The sequence below is a fragment of the Panthera tigris genome, chromosome E1, assembly GCF_018350195.1.
Source record: "Panthera tigris isolate Pti1 chromosome E1, P.tigris_Pti1_mat1.1, whole genome shotgun sequence".
In the NCBI taxonomy this organism is placed as follows: Eukaryota; Metazoa; Chordata; class Mammalia; order Carnivora; family Felidae; genus Panthera; species Panthera tigris.
The window spans coordinates 4,203,171-4,226,743 of NC_056673.1; the positions used below are offsets into that span (position 1 = coordinate 4,203,171).

General features: G+C 49.6%; 2 protein-coding genes across 2 annotated transcripts in view; one reads left to right on the forward strand and one right to left on the reverse strand.

The window, feature by feature from the left end:
* Nucleotides 1-3,453: 3,453 nt before the first annotated feature.
* Nucleotides 3,454-20,158, reverse strand: GSG1L2 (GSG1 like 2). The gene is made up of 5 exons (XM_042967831.1): nt 19,852-20,158; nt 11,111-11,158; nt 9,076-9,228; nt 6,927-7,038; nt 3,454-3,712 (listed from the first exon to the last, which is right to left on the reverse strand). Exons 1-5 carry the CDS (start codon nt 20,156-20,158, stop codon nt 3,454-3,456), a joined length of 879 nt encoding a protein of 292 aa, XP_042823765.1.
* A 3,257-nt stretch (nt 20,159-23,415) lies between these two features.
* GLP2R (glucagon like peptide 2 receptor) overlaps nt 23,416-23,573 on the forward strand; it is a 52,546-nt gene continuing 52,388 nt past the window's right edge. The window contains exon 1 of the mRNA XM_015539199.2: nt 23,416-23,514. Within this exon, the coding sequence (XP_015394685.2) occupies nt 23,416-23,514 (99 nt within the window). The remainder of the gene's footprint in view (nt 23,515-23,573) is intronic.

A 23,573-nucleotide genomic window follows, 5' to 3' on the forward strand; every position in this document is an offset into this window, starting at 1 on the left:
TGGAGACTGACTCATCTGTTGTTGAAGTAAGTAGACCGTAGACACAGACCAGTTCTGTACCAACGGACCCCAAACAGGCGTTCAGCTCATACCAGAAAAGGGCAAAGGTTGGGTCCTTACTTCTAGGAGGAATGGTGTCGTGCCTGGAGCATTGTAGACACCTGAGGAAAGTCACTGAATGGTTAACTCAGGGTGGATGGTGTCCAGGCTAAAAATGGTTGGTGGCTTGGCATTCATTGGATCCTGGCTTTCTCCCCGGCGCGGCCACTGAGATTTCACTCTTGTTTCCCCACCTCGCTGGCAGGGGCTCAGACTCCATCTGGTTTCCTTAAATACCCAGAGGACCCGACACAGTGCTTTGCACGTGGCAGATCTTAGCAGTTAATCCTTCTGTTTTGCTCGCTAAATGCCAAGTATTATTCTAAGATCTTCACACACATTAGCCCACTTAGTCCTCACAATCCCCGAAAAAGGGGGGCTATTCTCTCATTTTACAGATGAGAAAACTGAGGCACAGACAGACAAGTGACTCACCCAAGGTCAAGGTGGGGGGAACTGAGGTTTCTGTTGAGGCAGTCTAGCTCCAGATTCCATGCCCTTAATCACAATCTATATTAATTCCTTCAAAATTCTAAAAAATAAAATGGTCTATTTGATAGAACATATGTGTGCATGTATATATATATATATATATATATATATATATATACATATATGTATATATTACATATATATAATATATATTTATATATGTATATATTACATATATATGTAATATATATTTATATACGTATATATTACATATATATTCATTGATGATATTCTCTCAATGCACACATCACATACATATATACAAATATGTCTGTGTGTCTGAGGATTTTCTACTTGTGCACCATGGTCTTAGATGTCGGGGAATGCAGAGAACAGTCCTCGCCATAGAGAGTAATTTACTATCTGTAAGAGGGAAACATGTGTATAAATAGATCATTTCAATATACCGAGGGATTAAAATCCACCGGGGTCTGTCTTAGAACAAAGCTATATGAAACTGAGACACCTTGGCTCTTCCCCCTCCCCCTTTTTTAAATGTTTTTATTTATTTATTCATTTTGAGGATGAGAGAGAATGGGGTGGAGGGGCACAGAGAAAGGGGGACAGAAGATCTGAAGCGGGCTCTGTGCTGAGAGCAGAGAGCTTGATGTGGGGCTCGAACTCACAAACCACGAGACCAAGACCTGAGCCAAAGTTGGACGCTTAACAGACTGAGCACCCCCGCCCCCCCGCCAACCCAGGCGCCCCTGTTTCTTGATGTGGGTGGTGGGTACAGGTTATGTTCACTGTCTGAAAATTCACTAAGCAATGCATTTAGGATTATGTGGGTTATATTCTTTAATATAATCAACACTTTAAAACACTTGAAAGGAAGAAAAAGTGTCTTGGGAGCTCAGAGGATGTAGCAAAGATTCAGTTTTGGCCGGAGCCTCAGGGATCAAGCACCCTGTGTCCTGCCCGGCATCTGATCACTGCTTGTCTCTCAAAGTGCCACCTGGGCCCTCCGATGACATCAGCTTCTCTCATGTGGCTCCAGAAAATGCGTTTTTCTCTCTGGCACCTTCTACCGCATTCTGCACAGATGTGTCTTGTTTTGCTTTGCTTCTTACATTTTTTTAAAGTTTATTTTATTTATTTTGGGGGGGGAGAGCGTGCAGGGGAGGGCCAGAGAGAGGGAGAGAGAATCCCAAGCAGGCTCTGAGCTGTCGGTACAGAGCCTGATGGGGGCTGGAACCAGGAACCACGAGATCATGACCTGAGCCGAAATCAAGAGTCTGATGCTTAACCAACTGAGCCACCCAGGCGCCCCTTGCTTTGCTTTTTAAAAGCGAACTGAGTGTCTCTTTGTGAACCTTTCCTACGTGGACACACAGGGGTTATGAACCATACAAAGGACCCTGTACACTGTGGAGGGCAGAGGCCACTGGGTATGGAACCCCCCTGCTCTAGGTGAGGAAACAGTGCGGGAGACCTCAGCACGCCCTCCTGGTTGGGCTTATTCTGGCAAAAATCCATCCGACATCTCTCCAAATATGCCTGGTTCGACAAACCACAAAATTCCATGCGGCCATCATTCATTGGGCACATACCTGACTAGAGCCCCAAACATGAAGAACTTAGCTGATTTCTCCTTATTCTGTGGCTACCGTTCGGCATAAGCAGATCAAGTGATTTTATTCATAACATTCAGGGATGGTTTGTTCATTTTTCCAGAAATGACACGTTCACTAAACACATGAATACTTTCTTTAGATGAATCTAAGTTAGGGCATAATTAGGGTTGTTATAATTTAGCAGCTTATTTAAAAAAAAAGAAAACAGCAACCTAAATTATGTCTTCAGCAACCTGTGGCCTCAATGATATGTTAGTTTAAAATATAAGATAAGTTTATATAATATTATAACAACACATTAGGAACCATGCAGAACACCACTGCTTTAAACACAACTTGCACGTTTAGCAATTTTTTTAAAATTTTTTTTAAATGTTTATTTTTGAGAGAGAGACAGAGACAGAGCACATGAGTGGGAGAGGGGAAGAGAGAAAGAGGGAGACACAGAATCTGAAGCGGGCTCCAGGCTCCGAGCTGTCAGCACAGAGCCCGACATGGGGCTTGAACCCACAAACCATGAGATCATGACCTGAGCCAAAGTTGAATGCTCAGTCGACTGAGCCACCCGGAAGCCCCATAGCAATGTTTATTTTTAGAAGCAAAAGTGCCTAGCAATTTAAGTACAACATTTCCAACATTTGTTCTACTTAGTTGCGATAAGGTGTCATTCCATCCCGCTGTTCTCATTTTGTTTTATCACTTGATTATTCTTCTAAGTAGATTTTACTATAGGTAGAAATGAGGAAATTTCGAAGAAAATATATATTTAAAGTAACACAAAACTAATATTTTAAATTTAAATTCGTGGCTTCTTGATGAAAATTAAAAAAAGGAAGTATGGGATAGTCACACAGGCTATCAATCTGTGTCTGTTAATTAAGGGAAAAAATTTCTGGATACCCTTCCATCAACAAACATGTGCGGGCAACACATTTTATACTTTTGGTAGTTAGAACCTTGCTTTCCCCTGTCTTCAAAACTTCTTACCCTCAGTGTTCACATGTCCCATCTCCTTTGGTTACCTCGATTAAACTCACTGTCAGGAAAGCCTGAGATGCTGATTTATACTAGAGTGTCAATGGTTGATATCTTCTGTAAGAGTGATCTCACTTAAAGACACTGGCATTTTACGGGGAACCAGTAGCTGAAGCCAAAGGTGTTTAATGAAGGGTAAGATGATGGGTAGAAAGTTTACCCGGACCACAGCCTTCTGAAGTCCACCCCAGAGATGTTCGTTGTGGACGTAAGTGCCTGGCTGGTCTGCCTCTGCAGAGCTGGTAGGTTGTGGCTAGCACATGGACACCTTCCCTGGGGCATTTGGTGGCAGGTGCTCAGATGCACTCACAAGGGCATGCCCGGCAGGGCCGGGAGCAGCTTCCATTTCCCGAACACTTTCCGAAGCCTTGGGTTCCGGGAATTTGTGTTGAGAGTGCTTACTGCCTTTCCGTACCCTCTGCTTCTTTATGAACTCCAGGCGGGCTGCCGTGTATCTGTTCACGGCCATGACCGACACAGCCATGCAGAGCGCGAAAGAACCCCACGCGAGGCTGTCAACAAAAGGCACAGTTAGGGAAGAGTGTGGGGCTGTGGTTTCCTTCCTGCGGGAGGTCAGTCTGATGAAAATCCAGCTCGTAGTTCCACTGAGCTCGGACCCGGACTTTGGATCACAAGTTTCGGACACCAGCCAACAGTGTTGTTAAGAGAAAAGATTTCGGAGTCATTGTGCCCAATGTGCACTGTGGGTTTACGCCCATCTCTTAGGAACTGTGCACCCTTGAGCTGATGACTTCACCTCTCTGTATCAGTTTCCTCATCTGCAAAACTTGACCGATAGTAACACTGCACACAGGGCGGTGGTGAGGAATTTAATGAACTAATGTGTGGGAAGTACTCAGCATGGGATCTGCTGATACAGAAGTGTTGCTTTTTTGTTATTGTTGCTCTTGGCTCTAACGCAGGACACCGGCCCTGGGTGTTGTTACTTTAGATCCCCACCCTCTGGAAACCTGTTACATTCAGAGATGATGGTCTGTCTACACTTTTCATCTTCCACAGAATAAGGAGGAATGAAAGAGAGATAACCTCTGCCAAGTGACGAGTGTGTGTTTTCGGGGGACGAAATTCCCAGGTAGAAGAGAAGCCTCCACATCCAATTACCTACAAAGAAGCCTACTGTAGCTAAGTTCTAAACTCGCTGCGGAGTTTCCAATCATCCCTAAACATGACTTGACCCTCAAGGACACCAACATCTAGGGGGAAAGCCCAACAACAAACAGAAAAAAAAAATCCAAAGGAAAGAGCTAAGAACAGAAGAAAACACCAAGAAGAAAACCTTTTGATAACTATCTACAGAGACATATGAGAAGCTATTGCATGAACAAAGCAAGATCAGGATATTTAGAAAAGGAATAATTAGAAAACAAGAAAGACCTAGGGCACCTGGGTGGCTCAGTAGGTTAAGCATCTGAGTTCGGCTCAGGTCATGATCTCCCGGTTCGTGGGTTCGAGCCCCGTGTTGGGCTCTGTGCGGACAGCTCAGAGCCTGGAGCCTGCTTTGGATTCTGTGTCTCCCTCTCTCTCTGCCCCTCCCCTGCTCACACTCTGTCTCTAAAAAATACATAAACATTAAAAAACAAACAAACATGGGGCGCCTGGGTGTCTCGGTCGGTTAAGCATCTGACTTTGGCTCAGGAGATGATTTCACAGTTTGTGGGTTCGAGCCCCACATCGGGCTCTGTGCTGACAGCTCGGAGCCCGAAGCCTGCTTCGGATTCTGTGTCTCCCTCTCTCTCTCTCTCGGCCCCTCCCCTGCTCATGCTCACTATCAAAAATAAATAATAAAGACATTTTTAAAGAATGTAAAAAAGAGGGAACAGAAAGCTAAGAAATGGAAATAATCAAAGAAATAATACCAGAAAAAAAACCCAGAATTCTAGGATGTGAATATTCCGATTGAAGGGCCCGTCAAGCACAGGAAAGGGAGAATGAGTGTGAATGAGAGATTTTCCCTCCAAGGTGCATCATCCTGACATTTCAGAATACCAATAATAGAGTAGAAAGGAGCAGCTTACCTATAAAGGGACATGAATCAGAATAGTATGGAACTCGTGCCAGAAGCAGTCGATTCTAGAAGGAAATGGAGCCACACCTTCAACATTTTAAGGGAAAATGGTTTCCAGCAAAGGATTATGCACGCTGCTAAACTATCAAATATAGAGCATTGGATAAATACATTTCCAAATATGCACGAAATAAAATAATATCTTTGCTCCTCGAACCCTTTCTTAGAAAGCTACTGGGGGATGTGCTCCCACAAAATGTGAATGTGAACTAAGTTAGATAATGACATGGGGCCCAGAAACAGCTCTCTGCTCACAGCACTGTGGCAAACCTCCGGGCAGGGAGTCCAGAGCGGAGAGGAATGTGGAGGGTTTTGGTTGGGGCTGGAAGAGTGGGATAGGAGGAGACGGAATTGAGAGATTGCTATATTTAATGCCATTTTATTTTCAATTTTTAAACATCCTTAAATGTTTTTATTTATATTTGAGAGAGAAAGAGAGCAAGGGGAGGGGCAGAGAGAGAGGGAGACGCAGAATCCCAAGCAGGCTCCAGGCTCTGAGCTGTCAGCACAGAGCCCGACGCAGGGCTCGAACCCACGAGTGGTGAGATCACGACCTGAGTGGAAGTTGGACGCTTAACCAACCCATGATTTTTTAAAAAGATATTATTTTTAAGCAATCCCTACACCTCATGTGGGGTTCAGACTTACAGCCCCAAGTTCAAAAGTCATACACTCTACTGACTGAGATAGCCAGGCACCCCTGTTCAATACTGTTTGAGTTTTAAAAACTATTTGTATGTACTTCTTTGATTAGAAGTTAAGTAATTACAATTAATAGGAAACAAAACAAAACAAAATGATATTGGAACCAATACCATTTTTTGAGAGAGATCACGAGCAGGGGTGGGGGGAGGAGGAGAGAGAAGGTGAGAGAGAATCCCAAGCTTGGCGTGGAGCCCAACGCGGGGCTCAATCCCACGACCCTGGGATCATGACCTGAGCTGAAATCAAGAGTCAGACGCTTAACCGACTGAGCCACCCAGGCGCCCCTGTATAATGTGACATGACTGAGATTTTCTGTTAGGAACACAACTTATCTGTCCATTAGAAGCAGGGGCAGGGTCTCTCATGATTGGAGTATTTATTAGGCAGCATTATAACTCAGGACTCTTCCCCGTAAGCCATGTTTAAGAATGGGATAACATCAGTATCCCCATTTATTTATTTTTTAATATTTTTATTATTTTTTTTAATGTTTGTTTATTTTTGACACAGAGAGAGACAGAACATGAGCAGGGGAGGGGAAGAGAGAGAGGGAGACACAGAAGCTGAACCAGGCTCCAGGCTCTGAGCTATCAGGACAGAATTCAACACGGGGCTCGAACCCATGAACCGTGAGATCATGACCTGAGCCGAAGTCGGACACTCAACCAACTGAGCCACCCAGGAGCCCCCAGTATCCCCATTTCTTGAGGGCTCGACTCTTTGCCAAGGATTTTACAAACATAATCTCTTTGAATGCCTAGGGACACATGAGACAGGTCTCATCACCTTCCAGATGAGAGAGCTGGGCTCCAGAAAGGTTAAGAAATCAACCCAAAGTCAGACGGCAGAGCAATGGCCAAGGTCGGTAGTCTTACAGAACCTGCGTGTAACCCTGCGGGGCCGTCGGGGCTTGGGCACCATGGTCAGCAACTTACCAGTATGACCAGCCATAGTCCCACGTCTGAGGCTTCCAGTCTTCGGGACCAAGGTTCACAGCAATTTGAAAGATGGTTGTGTACATCATGTGGGCCACCATCCCGAGGAGCCCTGCACGAGGAAAGCTTTGTGAGCCACAGGTGGGGATGGGGTTTCCCTACCTTGCGCGAGTTGGATGTAAACCCCAGGAGCGTCCTTCTTGAACCCTTCCAAGCAGGTCCCCCGTCACATTCACACCAATTCCTCGTTGTCCTGAATGCATATGGCGTGTGTTCCTCTGACGTGTTGTTCCTCCCGTGGCCACCTCTCCCCGTGTGTCATGCCCCTGTGTCCCTGTGCTCAGAGGCACTGATGCTCCAGTCTCTCCTTCCCAGGGCAGAGGAGGGGTCCTTGGACCACATTTGGCCTGAAGCCACACTCCACGGGGTTCTGTTCTGTTACTTCTTTTGCGTGTGGATGGTTTGCTAACTCTGGGATACTTTAGGGAAAAATCTGAGTGCGGGGGGCAAGCCTGGGTGGCTCAGTCGGTTGAGCATCCAACTCTTGATTTCAGATCAGGTCATGATCTCACGTTTTGTGAGTTCGAGCCTCACCTCGGGCTCTGTGCTGATGGCACGGAGCCTGCTTGGGATTCTTCCTCTCCCTTTCTCTCTGCCCCTCCCCTGCTCGAGCTCTTTCTCTCTCTCTCGAAATAAATAAACATTAAAAAACCCAAGAAATTGGGGCACCTGGGTGGCTCAGTCGGTTGAGCGTCCGACTTCGACTCAGGTCACGATCTCGCGGTCCGTGAGTTCGAGCCCCGCGTCGGGCTCTGTGCTGACAGCTCAGAGCCTGGAGCCTGTTTCAGATTCTGTGTCTCCCTCTCTCTGACCCTCCCCTGTTCATGCTCTGTCTCTCTCTGTCTCAAAAATAAATAAACGTTAAAAAAAATTAAAAAAAATAAATAAATAAAAATAAAAAACCCAAGAAAGTTGCCTTGGATTTCACTTTTAAATGCTGGCTGTTTCATTGTTGTGTCTTTCTTTTGTGGGGAGTCTAATCTCACGCGTGTTTTCATTGGATAAATGCGTGGCAAATGGTGGCCAGGTAGGGATCAGCTTCAGGGGCCCAAATAGAAATGAGTTTTAATTGGTGGGGGCAATTATTTATATATTAATGGGCCATCTAAAGTCCTTGTGATGTAAACCCTCCAACAGTCTACCTGAAACTGTGTTTGCACACTTGAAACTGAACAGACGTCCAGAAAGAGGCTTACTCATGACCTTGGCAGGGGTTGGGGGGAGCACTGGAGGGTGCCAGGACCTGGGGAGGAGTCTCCAAGAGCCCATGGCCTACCTCTTTGTTATGAAGATCCAGAAATTGGATTTTATCACCCTATTCGCTGATGATAAAGCTTGGGAAAGACTCCTGATACTTATCACGCACAGAAGTGAGCTCCCGGCTGGACTGATGTACTGTTAGCAGGGCTTGGGGTATGAGGACAGAGAAACAAAGGAAGTCATCTGTTGGGGGTCCTTTTCTTGATGGAAAGGCCACTCCGGAGACCAAATGAAGCTGCTCTGATACAGAGGAGGATACAGAAGGAAGACCGCCACCCCAAAGAAAGGGAGTTCTTTATTCTTACACGTACATCGAGCTTGATAATGACTTTCAGCAAGCAACCATTTCTTGCATTCTTCCCACAGAGTAGGTGCATTTACTTAGTCATCACTATAGCCACTGGAGGTAGCTGGCTTAGAGAGGTTGAGTAACTTGCCTGGGGTCACACAGCACTCACGTAGCAGAGAACTGACACCCAGGTAGGATTTCCTGACAAACTACTGTGGGACATTAGGCAATTTCTGTTCTCAGAGCCAATGTGTCTCCTTCCCAGGGTTGTGATAAAGACCCAGTAATACATTTTATTTTCCATCCCCTTTCTTTTCATCCGTCAGCCAAAGCATCATTGCTTTCCCCCGCCCCCTGCCCCTCCAATGGGATTTATTCAGTGACTTCTCCGGTGGACCAGCCAGCTGTCCTGCTGAACGGGCCGTTGACAGGATAAGAGCCAGCCTGCGCTTTGGCAGTGGGGACAGACAGCCCGGAGCTTTGTCCCTCCCGCTGGGACAGGCTGTGGGGAATCCCCTGTTGGCTGCTGTTGACAAGTACCTGCGAGCACCGTGAGGATGGCTACAGAGGCGTCCACCTTGAGCCAGCGGAAACCAGCGCTCTGAGAACTCACTCCGGAGCCCAGGAGGACGGCACTCGTCAACACCAGAAGGATGTTCAGGATCTCGGCCCCAATGGACAGCCACAAAAGTCCTGCAAAGTGTGAGGATGATAGAGACATTGAGCCTGGAGAGTTCAGAAGCACCATGATGTCGGGGCGCCTGGGTGGCTCAGTCGGTTGGGCATCCAACTTCGGCTCAGGTCACGATCTCGCGGTCCGTGAGTTCAAGCCCCGCGTCAGGCTCTGGGCTGACGGCTCAGAGCCTGGAGCCTGCTTCCGATTCTGTGTCTCCCTCTCTCTCTGCCCCTCCCCCATTCATGCTCTGTCTCTCTCTGTCTCAAAAATAAATAAAACGTTAAAAAAAAAAATTAAAAAAAAAAAAAAAAAAAGAAGCACCATGATGTCGAACCCTTTGATCCTGTTCACTTCTAAGACACAAAAACAGGGTGGCCTGGATGGCTCAGTCGGTTGAGCATCCGACTTTGGCTCAGGTCATGATCTCACTGTTTGTGAGCTCGAGCCCCGCGTCGGGCTCTGTGCTGACAGCTCGGAGCCTGCTTCGGATTCTGTGTCTCCCTCTTTCTCTCTCCTCCCCCGCTCATGCTCTGTCTCTCTCTCAAAAAATAAACATTAAAAATTTTTAAAAAATTAAAAAATAAAATACAGAGATTGTCAGCATGTAAAAAGAAACAGAAAACAGGGGCTCCTGGGTGGCTTAGTCAGTTAAGCGTCCAACTTCAGCTCAGGTCATGATGTCACAGTCTGTGAGTTCGAGCCCTGCGTCAGGCTCTGTGCTGACAGCTCAGAGCCCGGAGCCTGCTTGGGATTCTGTGTCTCCCTCTCTCTCTGCCCCTCCCCTGCTCATGCTCTGTCTCTCTCTCTCTCTCTCTCAAAAATAAATAAACATTAAAAATATATTTTTTTAAAAGATTGTCCTTCGCTGGGAGGGGGAAAAATAAAAACAACAACAATAAAGCAGGAGTCTGATGTGGGGACAGGAGAGAGGCTGGGGGGGTGGTGGCCTCTCTATTCCCCAGTTCAGAAGTTAGTACGTTGTTTGGATTTGACCAGAAGACTTTATCTTGGTCTTTTTTTTTTTTTTTTTTTTTTATAATGTTTTATTTATTTTTGAGAGACAGGATGCGAGTGGGTTGGGGCAGAGAGAGAGGGAGACGCAGAATCCGAAGCGGGCTCCAGGCTCCAAGCTGTCAGCACAGAGCTGGATGCCGGGCTCGAACCCACAGACCGTGAGATCATGACCTGAACCGAAGTCGGACGCTCAACCGACTGAGCCACCCAGGCGGCCCAATCTTGGTTTTTTAAAGAAGACACCAAGCTTAAGGAAGAAGGCAGAGGCGGCTGAGCGTTTAGGAGCCCTGGTTAGAGATCCCGAAACCTTGTTTGTATCTGTGTGGGCCGATCCTTTGCCCTCCGGAGGGCATCCCGCCCGCTTCTAGGAGACACTGTGCTGCAGGTGGAGGTAAGAAGACAGAGGAACAGGGAGGGAAGCTGGTGTCTGTGAGCTGCGTCCTGGGGCCCCAGCAATGGGCGAAACAGGTGTAGATCCAGCCTTCACAAAACCTGCACTCCCGCTGGGGAAACAGACCCCGCGAAACCATCACGGATTTGATGAGCGGCACAGACAAGACGAAGGGTGCGGGAGCCCATCTCTTCCCAGCCCTGCGTCCGCCGTGGGCCGCTGTGGGCGTATGCGTGCCCTGGGACCCGGTAAACACTACCGGTCAGGGCTTCCCGCCCCTCCCTGCCGGCAAGGTTGGTTGTGTCACCTTTTCCAGCGCCCCTGATGACTACAGGGCACATGCAGGGGGCAGATGGTTCCAGTGCTTGGACTTGACTTTGTGGAAAAACCACAAAGAGCTCTCTCGTGTCTCCGCCCCTCCCCCCGCCTCCCCCAACACACACAAAGTGACCCACGCTGTGAGGCGCCCTGGTGGACAGAACATGGGTGTTTACCGTGTTCTTCAGCTGGTATTATACTCTGGAAACTTCTACACTTTTCACCTAGAACACAAAGAGAATATACTCATAAGGAGGAGTAACTGTGTTTCTAGCACCCTCACTCTCTTAGGGACAGACTGTGTTTCGAGCACCTTCAGTCTATCCAGGGTCATTTTTTTTTTTTTATTTTTTTATTTTTTTTTTTGAGAGAGACAGAGTGTGGGCAGGGGAGGGGCATAGAGAGAGAGGGAGACACAGAATCTGAAGCAGGCTCCAGCCTCCTAGCTGTCAGCATGGAGCCTGACGCGGGGCTCGAACTCACAGACTGTGAGATCATGACCTGAGCTGAAGTCGAACGCTTAACCGATTGAGCCACCCAGGCGCCCCTATCCAGGGTCATTTTAATGGAGAGAGAGACAGAGCATGGGTGGGGGAGGGACAGAGAGAGAGGGAGACGCAGAATCCCAAGCAGGCTCCAGGCTCCGAGCTGTCAGCACAGAGCCCGACGCGGGGCCCGAACTCGGGAACGGTGACATCATGATCTGAGCCAAAGTCGGACGCACAACTGACTGAGCCACCCGGGCGCCCCTATCCCAGGTCATTTCGAACAAGGATTAGGGGACGTGGCAGATGGCTTTACTGTTCACAGACATGTGCTGGCCCCCTTACCCACCCCACCCACCCCTCAACAGGAGCATGATTCAATCCCCTCCTGGTGAATCCAGGCTTGGCCATAGGACTTCCTTTGGCCAATGAACTGGGAGCTGGCATGGGGTGGGTCACTTCTGGTCAGAAGCTTTAAGAGCCAGTGTTCTGGTTCTTGTTCCGCTGTCTCTGTGTTCACAGAAGCGCCTGTCCAGATGGAGTCCCCATCAGCCTGGGTCCCTGGATAGCTGTGGGGAGGAGTCACCCTTCGCCAACCTAAAAAATACATGCGGAATGAACTAGGGATGAACTTGTTGATTTAAACCCCTGGGATTTGGGGGTTGTTTGTTACTGAGGCATAATCCAGCTTGTCTGGGCTGATACTGCGAGCCTTAGACCACAGGTTCTCACCTTCCCAAACAGCATCCGTTATGGTATGAGTCTCAGTTTGTCTCTGGTTAGAGGGAAAGGAACAAAGTTTGTATTGTTTTTTTTATTTTATTTTTAATGTTTATTTTTGTGTGTGAGAGAGAGAGAGAAACAGAGTGCAAGCAGGGGAGTGAAGCAGAGAGAGAGGGAGACACAGAATCAGAAGAGGCTCCAGGCTCAAACTCACGAACGGTGAGATCATGACCTGAGCTGAAGTTGGACGCTTAACCGACTGAGCCACCCAGGCGCCCCTGTAATGATTTTAAAAAACACACTGGAGCAGATTCAGAGCTGTTACCGAGTGACCTCGCTGTTGGAATCCTACTGTGCTTTCTGGAGCGTGGAAGGACGGGGGTAGTTACTGAGTGTGCACCAGAGGCTGCTTATTTCGTGTTCCGGAAGGGTCCCGGAAGCCTGGGAGTATCATCTGCCATGACAGATGCCCAGATGCCTGCACAATCACCTGCTTCTTCCCTGCAGAGTTCAGGGGAGTGGCTCCAAGGACCCCTGAGGGTAAGTGGCTGGTACAGGAGCATTAGGACTCGGGCCGCATTAGGACACCGCCCCCGCTGCATCACTGACTGGATGCAATCTGGTGCACAGCCCAGAAGGTGCCAGAGGATGCAGACAAGCCTGAGCCCCGGAGCTGCTCCCCGTCTGGGCTGGTGGGAACTAAAACAGGGCCAGGTGGGGCACAGATCACTGCCTCTCCAAAGGAATGGCTTTCTCAGCCCTAAACCAAGCTTAGCGGTCCCCGCGTTGGCCTCGCGTCAAGGATTTAATGAAATAATGGACAGGAAAGCCGCTCTCACTTCCTACGCACCGAAATCTCCCTGAAATAAAATGAGTTGTACTGGGGGCTGTTTGCATGTGGTTAGGGCCCAGATTGTTATTAAATATAGCACACTGTAAGTATCCTGAGGGCCAGGGTCACGTCACCTACCTTTGCTGGAAGTTTTCAGGGACAGAAGGAAGCTTGGGGGAGCATCTTTAGACCGCAGAAATTATTTCTCCTTTGTAGGAGAGAAAACCCCAGGTAACTCTCCTACTCAAGAACCTACAGTGGCTCCCTATTCCTCCAGCTCTGAGTCAAGGTTCCTCTTCTTTGATGGCCTTGCTTCCTCAACACACAGCCCTTCCCTTCGGTTCACCTTCTACCGCGTCAGGCTCATGCGGGAAGGACTGTCCACACGAACAGGTGCACGCTCATGGTGGTGCACGTCTAAATGCCACAGACCTTCAGATTGGCCACACTTGTCCTCACGAAACACCAAGCGCCCTGGGGCCTCATTGCTTCCCACGTCTGCCCTGCGCCTCTGTTGGGCTCTGGGAAGAAGAGGAACAAAGGCTGGGTTTATGATACAGCCACTTGGTTGAGCTGCTCTGATGGGATTCTTTCTGGCGAACGTGTCGCAGGCTTTACCCATCACATGACCCGGGGGAGGGCATTTACACAACCTAGGGGTGAGGATGACAGCACTGGGGACCCATCTGCCAATCTGTAGCCACGGTGGCCTCTTCAGCTTTTGAATTAAGCCCACTTTGGATGGATGCAACCGTTTTCCTGAAGATTCTCTGATTTTGGCAGTGGGCACGGTGTTAGGGTCGCAGCAGCAAAACTTCGGCCAGTTTTTCCTGGTTGTACCAAGGAAGTCGCCATTGCACTGGGGACATCTCCACACTCACACGCTGCTCTCAGAGAGCTTTTGGGGCCGGCGAGCGCTTCTTCACGTAAGCCCCCGTGTCATCCCCACGAGACCCAATGAGTGAGGCCGGCAGGGGGTAACAACTGCATGTCAAGGACAGAATGGGGCACATAAATCCTCAAGGCCTGGCCTCTGTGCCTGGTTCTGCCATTCAGTAATCGGACCACTCTGAACCTCGGTCTCTTCATCTGTGAAATGGGTATGATAGAAGTCCTCCAATGACAAAGTTGCGAAAGGATTCTGTGAACTGCCTTATGTTTTTATTTGTTTTTGGTTTTTTTTTGAGTGTTTTGTTATCGATAAAGACAAGTGCACACAGCCACATTTTACAGATCTGGAGGCCAGACACAAACAGGTCGGTAGAGTCAGGAATCGAAACACCTGAGACCCAGTGCCTTATGCACATCACCCACCTGCTGTCTTTCTCCATAATGCACGGAGGACGAATTCTCTCTCTTGCCTTCCTTGGAGGGCCGCCCTTTCTCTCAGGAATAAAATGGAGGCCAGGTACAGAGCCAGGGGCAGGGCAGAAAAGAAAGCGGAGGCCGGCCAAGGAGATTAGGAGAATTCACAATAGCTTAGAAGGCTGAGGTCAGCCTGGACCAGATGTCAGGCCGTCGTGACCCCTTGATTAATCTGAATCCTCAGAAATGGTGTTCCTTTTGAATGAGGCCAGCGGGATTAAAAGGAAAAATCTTCATAAATCCCACGAAGCCAGAGAGGCGGGTGTTAACGGAGCTTGGGGATAGAGTTTCACCAGCCAAGCAGGGCAACGTGCCAGCTTGGGAACTGGTGTCCGGGTCCCCAGTGCTGAACTCCGGCATCTCTGTCTGCTTGTTCCTCACCCCCTCCCCTCTATGGGGTGCCCAGGCCCCTCTGTCCTTGACCTTTGGGGTTTAGTGCAACAGCGAAGAATTGGAAACTGACACCTTGTGTTGGCTCATTGATTGGACGCTTTCATCTCAAATCTCCATTTCAGAGTGTGGGATCAGAGGTGCTGCACCCCTTTAAAGGCACGTTAGGCAGGGCCCCCCGGGGGGCTCAGTCGGCTAAGCATCCGACTCCGGCTCAGGTCATGATCTCTCCGTCTGTGGGTTCAAGCCCCGCGTCGGGCTCTGTGCTGATGGCTCGGAGCCTGGAGCCTGCTTCCGATTCTGTGTCTCTCCTTCTCTTTCTCCCCCTCTCCTGCTCATGCTCTGTCTCTGTCTCTCAATAATAAACACATTAAAAAAAATTTAAAGGCACTTTAGACAGTGGCATAAAGGAATGGGAGGAGGTGGCTTGTGCAGAGGATGTTCTAAAATCACACTCTGGATTAGCCTCCCCTGGAAGGTCAGCTTTTGCAAGGACAGAGCTGACTCAGAAGGAAAAGATCCAGGGACACTTCTGGGGACATCAGAGCTGGGGAGGGGGTGTTGGACTTCCCGAGACCCCTTTCCTAGGCTTTCTCAGATCAAGGGGCACCCTCCCCAGGATGGAGTCCTTACTGTCAGGTGTCCTGAGCTCCCCCCTCCTCCGGGACTCTCTCTTTGAGCAGTTTGGGTGCCCTCCCATTCACCTCCAGCTGTAATCCTTCTCTCTTCTTTTTTTTTTTTTTTTAATGTGTATTTATTTTTGAGAGAGAGAGAGTATGCGTGAGTAGGGGAGTAATCCTTTTCTGTCGTCTACCCCAAATCTCCCAGACACTTGTGATAAATGAGACTTACGAGCAGATGTTTATGGGGACTGATCTTCAACTGGGGGCCCCAGGCTATATTCCGCAGCCAATGTGTTTTCCTGGGCCTACGCAATGTTTTTGAGATGCTTTAAAATTGGGGATTTTCACAGGGAAATCCAAGTATTTTACTTTTCTGTAAAACTTGGAGGATCTGACAACATTGAGCACGTAAGCCCTCATGACCATAAAGTTGAGCTGAGCCAGGGGCTGCCTCTTTATCTGGGGATGAGGTTTCAAGGTCATTGGTATTCTCTGATGACCTTGCTTCATTTGCTTTTGTTACCACCTTCTGTGGGCATTGGTTTGCGACCTGTGGCATGTATCTTTTGTTTTATTCCTTTGTGTGTTTGCTGTTAATTTAGTTACTCTTTAGTAAAAATTTCATTCTAAGCTTTTTGCTCTGGGAGCGTCTCATAACACATGAAGGTGATCACATCTCTCCGAGGGAAAAAAAGGTGTTCTGGAGAACATGCTTCTTCTTGGCTCTTAATAAAGTGATGACGGTATTTAGAGACTGTGGTTTACTCGGATGAACTTATTATCTTAGGAAGCATAAAAAATGTGAGCAGAGGGTTTTTTTTGGATTGATAGACACAAAATTATTCATTGTCAATTATAAGACAACTTCTCTTCAGTTGAGTTTTGGGCACTGTGGAGGGAAAGAGGGAGTCTGGGTAAGACTTTTACAAAGAATGAGGGGCGCCTGGGTGGCTCAGTTGGTTGAGCGTCTGACTTCAGCTCAGGTCACGATCTTATGGTTTGTGGGTTCAAGCCCCGTGTTGGGCTCTGTGCTGACAGCTCAGAGCCTGGAGCCTGCTTCGGATTCTGTGTCTCCCTCTCTCTCTGCCCCTCCCCTGCTCATGCTCTGTCTCTCTCTGTCCCCAAAATAAATAAAAACATTAAAAAAAAAGAAAATTAAAAAAAGTATATAAGATGCACATAAATCAGAAAGGAGTCAAGAATCCCACTCTTTATTTCTACTTGACTTTGTCCATGAAACGTTGAGAACATCAACCCTCCTTAGAATTCAGCCTGTGTTCCTGACAATATATTTAAAAACCTTGCAGAGGTGTGATCCACGAGAAGGCAGTGTGTGTGTGTGTGTGTGTGTGCGTGTGTGTGTGTGTGTGTGTGTGTGTGTGTGTGTGTGTGTGTTGGTAGAATGTCAAGGAGATTCCGGGTCTCTAGAGGAAGAAGTGTGAAAGGTCTTCTCACGGCCCATAACTCTGCTGTCGGCCTCTTCTTAGGTGGAGAAAGCCCCCCTCCTCCCGCCTGGGTCACAGGTTTTTATCAGAAAGCTCAGGGACAGGTGTCTAATTTCCTGGCTCCTGAGAAGCAGTGCTTCTCATCTTGTTCATTTAGGTGTTTCTTTCTAGGGAACACTGTCTTGCTGTCTTGCCCAGATCCTTGTCCTGAAGTGACCATGACCTTGCGTGGCAGGGTAGGAGAGTTGCCTCAGGTGACACTGAAGAGACACATGGGTTAAGTTCTTCTGTAACGAGGCTTCCCCTTCCACCCTGCTTTGTGTTCTAATGCAAATACCTGGACTGTTCTGCCTCAGACACTCTGTCCTGTCTGCCTGGAATATCCTAATCTCCATCTATTAAAGTCACAGTCCTGCTTGGAGGTACAGTGGCCACCTCCTTTATGAAGCCTTCGCCATGCCCAGAGCTGTGAATAACCTCTTTCTCCTTTCTATTCTGATATCATATGTGAATCTTTGTGGTAACCATGGTCATATTTTTCCTTGTTTTAGTTTCATCTTGATCCTCACCACTGTGGTCCACTCACCTTTGTATCCCCCCATTCCCCTCATCTTGTGCTTGACAAGGAAATGTTTTTTAGTGAATTTGTTCCATGCTGCTCAGAACGCCCTTTCCAGAGGGCTTTGCTATACCCCAGGGCATGCTTCTCTAACTCTGGTGTGTGTCTTAATCACCAGGGGAGCTTATTAGAGATACAGATAACACCATATAGAAAAGAGAGCTGAGGGGAATAAAAAACAATGCTATGAGGATGGGAAAAGAAAAGGCAATTAGGAACTCCAGGGAAAGCAAAAGGCTGTACAAGAAATTTAATGTACTGGTAGCACCTCCTTGATTCTGTAATGAACAATATTTATACAGTCTAAATAATTATTGGTTTATTGATTTATAGAAAACAACAATATAAGTATATTAGGAAGATGGGAGAACAGACATAGGATGTGGTGGTATGAGAGATTTATCCTTATCTGTCATGACAGAAAGTCAATAAATCATGTCTAACATGAAGACAGCATATGGTTTTTGAAACATGGAGGCAAATACCAGAAGAAACAACTGAGCTAAAAGTGGTTTCTCTGAAGGGTGGGACCAGGTTATAGAGCAGGAAGGCAGCAGGGGACTGTTGGTTTCTCTTATAAGTGTTTTTAAATGATTTGATCTCTTATCTATGTATAAATATTACCTTACTTAAATATATATATATATATATATATTTTTAAAAAGACTGTGGATATCTAGACCCCATTTAGATCTATCGAACCAGAATCTCCTGCACTGGGCACCTGGACTTGTATTAACTTGCTGGGCGATTCTCATGCACAACAAACATTTGATAACCGGAGTGGTGCTTATATGCAGCTATGGAAATAGAAGTAGGCAGACCTCACGTGGGGACTTGGAAGGGGAGTGGAAATTCCCAAGCAACTTCCCTATAGGTTTGGTGACTATATTTTCCAAACTGAAAATCTGAGACTGCCTTCAGTGCCCTCCAGAATGCAGGATCATGAGCCTCCTGTGTCTGTGGGGGTAGAGAGAGAGGACGTATAGGAAGATAGTGGCACCCCCCCAGAGGAGAGGGGCAGGAGGCCCTTCCAGTAGCTTTAGCTCTAGGTACTATTGTATCGTGTGTACCACACTTAAAGCAAAGGCCATATGTACTGACGGGGACACATGGAAGGGTAAGACTAGGCACTGGTGGCCCCCAGTAGGGCAGGATGGAGAGGGGTAAGCAGCATTGAGAGGGTTCCTACTTGGAGCCTTTTACTTAGACCTCAGAAGAAACCACTAATGCTATAAGGATGAAAAAAAGGCAATTAGAAACTCCAGGGAAAACAAAAAGCTGGTCAAGAAATTTAATGTGTTAAGCCTGAGGTCAAGAGAAAAAAGGGGGGGAGGTCCTCTCCTTTCCACCTTGACAGGTGTGCTTTTCTAGGAGGAAGGGCAGAGCATTGTGGCCCCAAGCATGGATTTGGGTTTGCCCTCAGGCTGTATGACACTGCGGAGTTCAGCTCCTCCCTCCTTAGTTCCTTAGGATGTAAAACAAAAAAAATTTTTTTCTGAAATAGGTGTTCCAAATACCAACCATTCCCTTCCCTCTTCTCTCTTGTCTTCCTCTCCCATTTCCCTTACCAACTGGCAGAAGTTCAAAAGATATGGAACCGGGGCTGAGTAATACGGCAAAAGCGGGGTTGGGCTCGCCAGCCATATGACCTGAAACTCTGAGCCTCAGTTTCCTCACTTGTGAGCTGAAGAAATAATACCTACTCTGCAGGGTTATTGCAAGGATTTCCAGAGACAAAGGTCTAGCTTGTTAAGGATTCTTACTTCTTGAAGGTGCCCCCCAAGAGGGAGGATCCTTTCCCACCGATGATGATAAAAGTCAATTTTCCAAGAGAACTTGCCATTTCTTTTTTTTGTAAGTTTTTAAATTTTATTTTTAAGTTTATTTATTTATTTTGAAGGAGAGATAGAGTAAGGGGCAGACAGAAAGAATCCAAAGAAGGCTCCACATTATCAGTGTGGGGCCCGATTCGGGGCTCGAACCCACGAACCGTGAGATCATGACCTGAGCCGAAATCAAGAGTCGGATGCTTAACCGACGGAGCCCCCCAGGTGCCCCTGAGAACCTGCCATTTCAAGACCCCCTAAAAAGCGCAGGGATGCGGTTTAGGCTCAGACGGGGCCACTTTGGGTTCTCGGGGGATTGGGTAGACACTAGCAAATGGTCAAAGCGCATTCTTACAAACACCCCACATCAGGCACTGTTGCAAGGCAGGGAAGCCAGTCATTTACGCTTTATAATAACTCTTGCTGACATACTGCTGTCATCCTATTTCACAGATGAGAAAACGGAGGCCCAGAGAGGTGAAGAAGCTCACCCAAGGACACAGAGGCTGTCAGCGGCAGCACTGGGATTCAAACCCAGGCAGCCTGGCTCCCGAGCCCCTGCCTCTGTCGCCCCCACCCCCGGCACCTGCGGCCACGCTCGCTCACCTGCGCTGCCGAGGTTTTCCTCACAGGACTGCCAGAGCCCCACGTGGAACCGGCTCTGGATGAACCTGTCGTCTCCCGTCTCCCAAATGTACTGGACGGCCTGGCTCTCGTCGTCCCTCCTGCCACCGCCGTGGCCCCTGTTGAGATGAATGCATCCTAGCCCTCCCGGATGGTCCTGGCACAGAGGCTTTGCCACCCTGCGGGTCCCCTCGCACCAGTGGCTGCTGCCCAGGGCGGCGAGGGAGAAGGCCAGGGCGAGGCAGACGGGAAGTAGGGCGTGCACCTGCTGTCTCCCAGCCCCGTCCATGGCTGGAGGAGGCGTGCGGCCTCGGGATGAGCAGCGGGCCGCCTCCCCACCTCCGCGTGCTGCCCGCCCCTCTCAGCCCTGCCATCTGGCACCCTTACGGGCTTCTCTCCCATCCCCGGGGGGCCCCGCAGCGTGTGACGCCCGTGTGCGCGCCTGTGGCCTGAGAAGCCGCGGGAGAAAGAAAGCACGAAGCCGACGTGTTCCCATCAGCTGCATTCGCGCCCCCAGCCTCCCCAGGGTGTGGGTGTGTAGGACGATGCCGGCTCTGTTTTTGTCTTTTTAAACCCGGGGTAAAATACGCACAAGACAAAATTCACCATGGTGACCGTTTTCTACTTTCATACTGCTGTGCCCCAGTCTCTAGTCCCCTCTTCATCTTGGGACCCCGGGGGCGGAGCTCCCCTTTCCTGTCCCTGGCCCCGGGCACCCGCCACTCCACTTCCTGTCTCTACCAACCGGGCCACTCTGGGGACCTCACCCAGGTGGGGTCATGCAGTACCCTCTCTTCCTGACCGGCTTCTTTCACTCAGTGTAATGTCCTCAAGGTTCACCCGTGTCATAGCGGGTGTCAGAGTTTCCTTCCTTTGTTTTTATGTATTTTTTAAGTTTCCTTTTATTTCTTTAGAGAGATAGTGAATGGGGGAGGGGCAGAGAGAGAGAGAGAAACAGAATCCCAAGCGGGCTTCACGCTGTGAGCGCAGAGCCCAATGTAGGGGCTCGAACTCACAAACGGTGAGATCATGACCTGAGTCGAGACCAAGAGTCGGACGCTCAACCGACTGAGCCCCCCCAAGGTGTCCCAGATATTTTTAAGTCATCTCCATATCAAACGTGGGGCTCAAACTCACGACCCCAAGATCAAAAGTTGCACAATCCACCAATTGAGCCCCCCCCCCCAGGCGCCCCCAGAATTTCCTTCCTTTGGAAGGTTCTGTGGCATCCCTGGTGTGGATAGACCACGTTTTGTTTGTCGATCTGTCCACGGACACTTGGGTTGCTTCCACACTTTGGTTTGTATGGAGGAGGTCGGTGCTTGATGAAGACCAGGGGCGTATGGGCAGGTGTCTGGGTGAGTCTGGACCACCCCCCGCTTGCCTTTTGCATCCATTGGGGTGCTCAGGATTGGGTTCCAGAAATTTGGAATCCCGCAGCCTGCCACAGCCTGCTCCCTGCCCAACCCTACAGAGACAGGGACTGCCAAAGACAACGTCCTGCTTCGGGGACGGAGAGACTCAAGGTTCAGGCAGCCTCCTCTGGGGCCTCAGGGCTGTGCAGAGCAGGGGTGTGGCACCCAGCACCGTCCTGGGGTCTCCAAAGCCGGCAGGCACACCCGTTGGCACCCTCGGTCCTGTCCTTGTCATGGGGGCTCTCCGGGAGTGGTGACACAGAGGACACTAGAGTCACTTCTCGGGCGGAGGACACTGATGCAGGAATAAGAGCAGGAAAAACATCACAGAAGATTGCACGTGGTCCTACATGGAAACACACGGGTCCTAGACTGTATGGCCCCCCAGATGTGCCCCCAGATGTAACAGAGAATCACCGGGATGGGCGGGCAGGGGAGAAGGGCAGTGCCCTGTGGGTCGCTGTCACTCTCTGCCTCCTGCTGGCTCCTCCTGTGAGCCCTGCATTTGCGGGGTTGGCCACCCGAGTCTTGGGAAGAGGAGTTACCACGTTTCGTCACTAGATGGCATCTGTCCAGCAGCCGACAGCTCGTGCGTGGCCCGGACTCCTGTCCCTTCAGGGAAAAAAGGATGCTTGTTCTTTTTTTTTTTTTAATTAATTTTTTTTTTTTAGTGTATTTATTTATTTTGAGAGAGAGAGAAAGAAAATGCAAGCAGGGGAGGGGCAGAGAGAGAGAGAATCCCCAGCAGGCTCTGTGCTTCCAACAAAGAGCCCAACGTGGGGCTTGAACCCCTGAACCATGAGATCGCGACCTGAGCTGAGGTCATGAGTCGGATGCTCAACCGACTGAGCCCCCTGGGAGCCCCAAGAGCTGCAAGGATTTCTATTAAGCGATGTTTGCATGTTTCTCCCACACGGTTCAGCAATCATTTACTCAGATAAGTGAGCTCAGGTGAGCCCCCCTGTTCGAACTTGAATGGAGACAAAAGCAAGAGTAAACTAAATGAAAACACAATCTTTTTGTCTCCTGCAGACTGCGTTTCATCCAGTCAGGACCTCTTCCTCCTGGGCCTCTCTGGGCTGGACGGGGAGAGGTGAGGTGAGAAGGGCCGAATGGAGCCTTTCAGAGGCCCCGCGAGGAACCCGCCAGCACAAAGGAACAAGGCCTGCAGACCTAAGGTGAGATAGAGCACGTGACCAAGTAACCGTGGCAGGTGATTCTGGGTAACCCCGACTCTCCCATTTACTGCTGTGTGGCCTTGAGCAAGCATCCTAACCTCTCTGGACCTCACCTGCTCATCTGTCAAGGGGGGAAATGATCACGCCCTCACCAGACCATCGTGAGGGCAAAGGAAACAGGTGGTGGGCCGAAAGCTCCTGCGCAAATGCACATGTGTGAAACTACAAACATGTTAGTTGCCTTTTCCCCTCGTCCTTGTGCTCTGGTGTAGACGGGGCCGGGGTCCCCGACTGGGGGCTTTGCTTCAGGACCTGGGTCCGGACCTGAGCTCTCCCTGGAAGTGTTAACATAGACGCCCCCCCACCCCCCCCCAGGAGGAGACCCTGCCCTCGCGGCCAGGACGAGCTGCTGCCTTAGTAAGAAACGCAACCCCTCACCAAGACGCCCACCGCACAGCTGGAACCGGGCCCACCCTGTCCTGCACGGCAGCTGGAACCAGAGGTGGCCTTGTGCCCTGAGCGGGGGCTTCGGAAGCGGGGCCCATTGCCCGCCCGGCTTTTCCTCCCGGGGCGGCCTCTGCTGAGGAAGTCCCTGGGAGCACAGCCGACTTGGGGAAGGTCTGGGAAAAAATCTCCCTGCCCTCGGGGTGGGGGCCGGGGCGGGGGATGAGCCGCCGGCTTCTGAGAAACCCTGCAGATTCGGTAGGTGGCTCTAGACCGGTTCGGAGGCTCTCCTCCCCGCGTGCGCGCACTGGGTTTGTGCAAACATTCCCCCCACCCCCGCCCCGTGCAGGGAAGAATGCAGCGGGAGGCCGCCTGTGGTACATCTCGGACCTTTCTAGAAGCGTGCCCGCACTTGTGAAGTCGCGGCAAGGAAGGGGAGGCCGGCACCGAGCGGGGCGGCGCCCCGGAGAAGGAAGCGGGGTCCCCCACCTGGAGTCCACGCGCTGCCCATGGGCACCCCCGTTGCCCGGGGGGCCAGGCCTCTCCCCGCCTCCGGGAAGCGCTCTCCCCCGGTCCTCGGCCTGCTCCTCCTGGTCTTCATCAAGCAAGTAAGAGCGCGTTCTCACTGTTATTGTTACAATGATTGCTGTTAGGACCACTTTTGTAT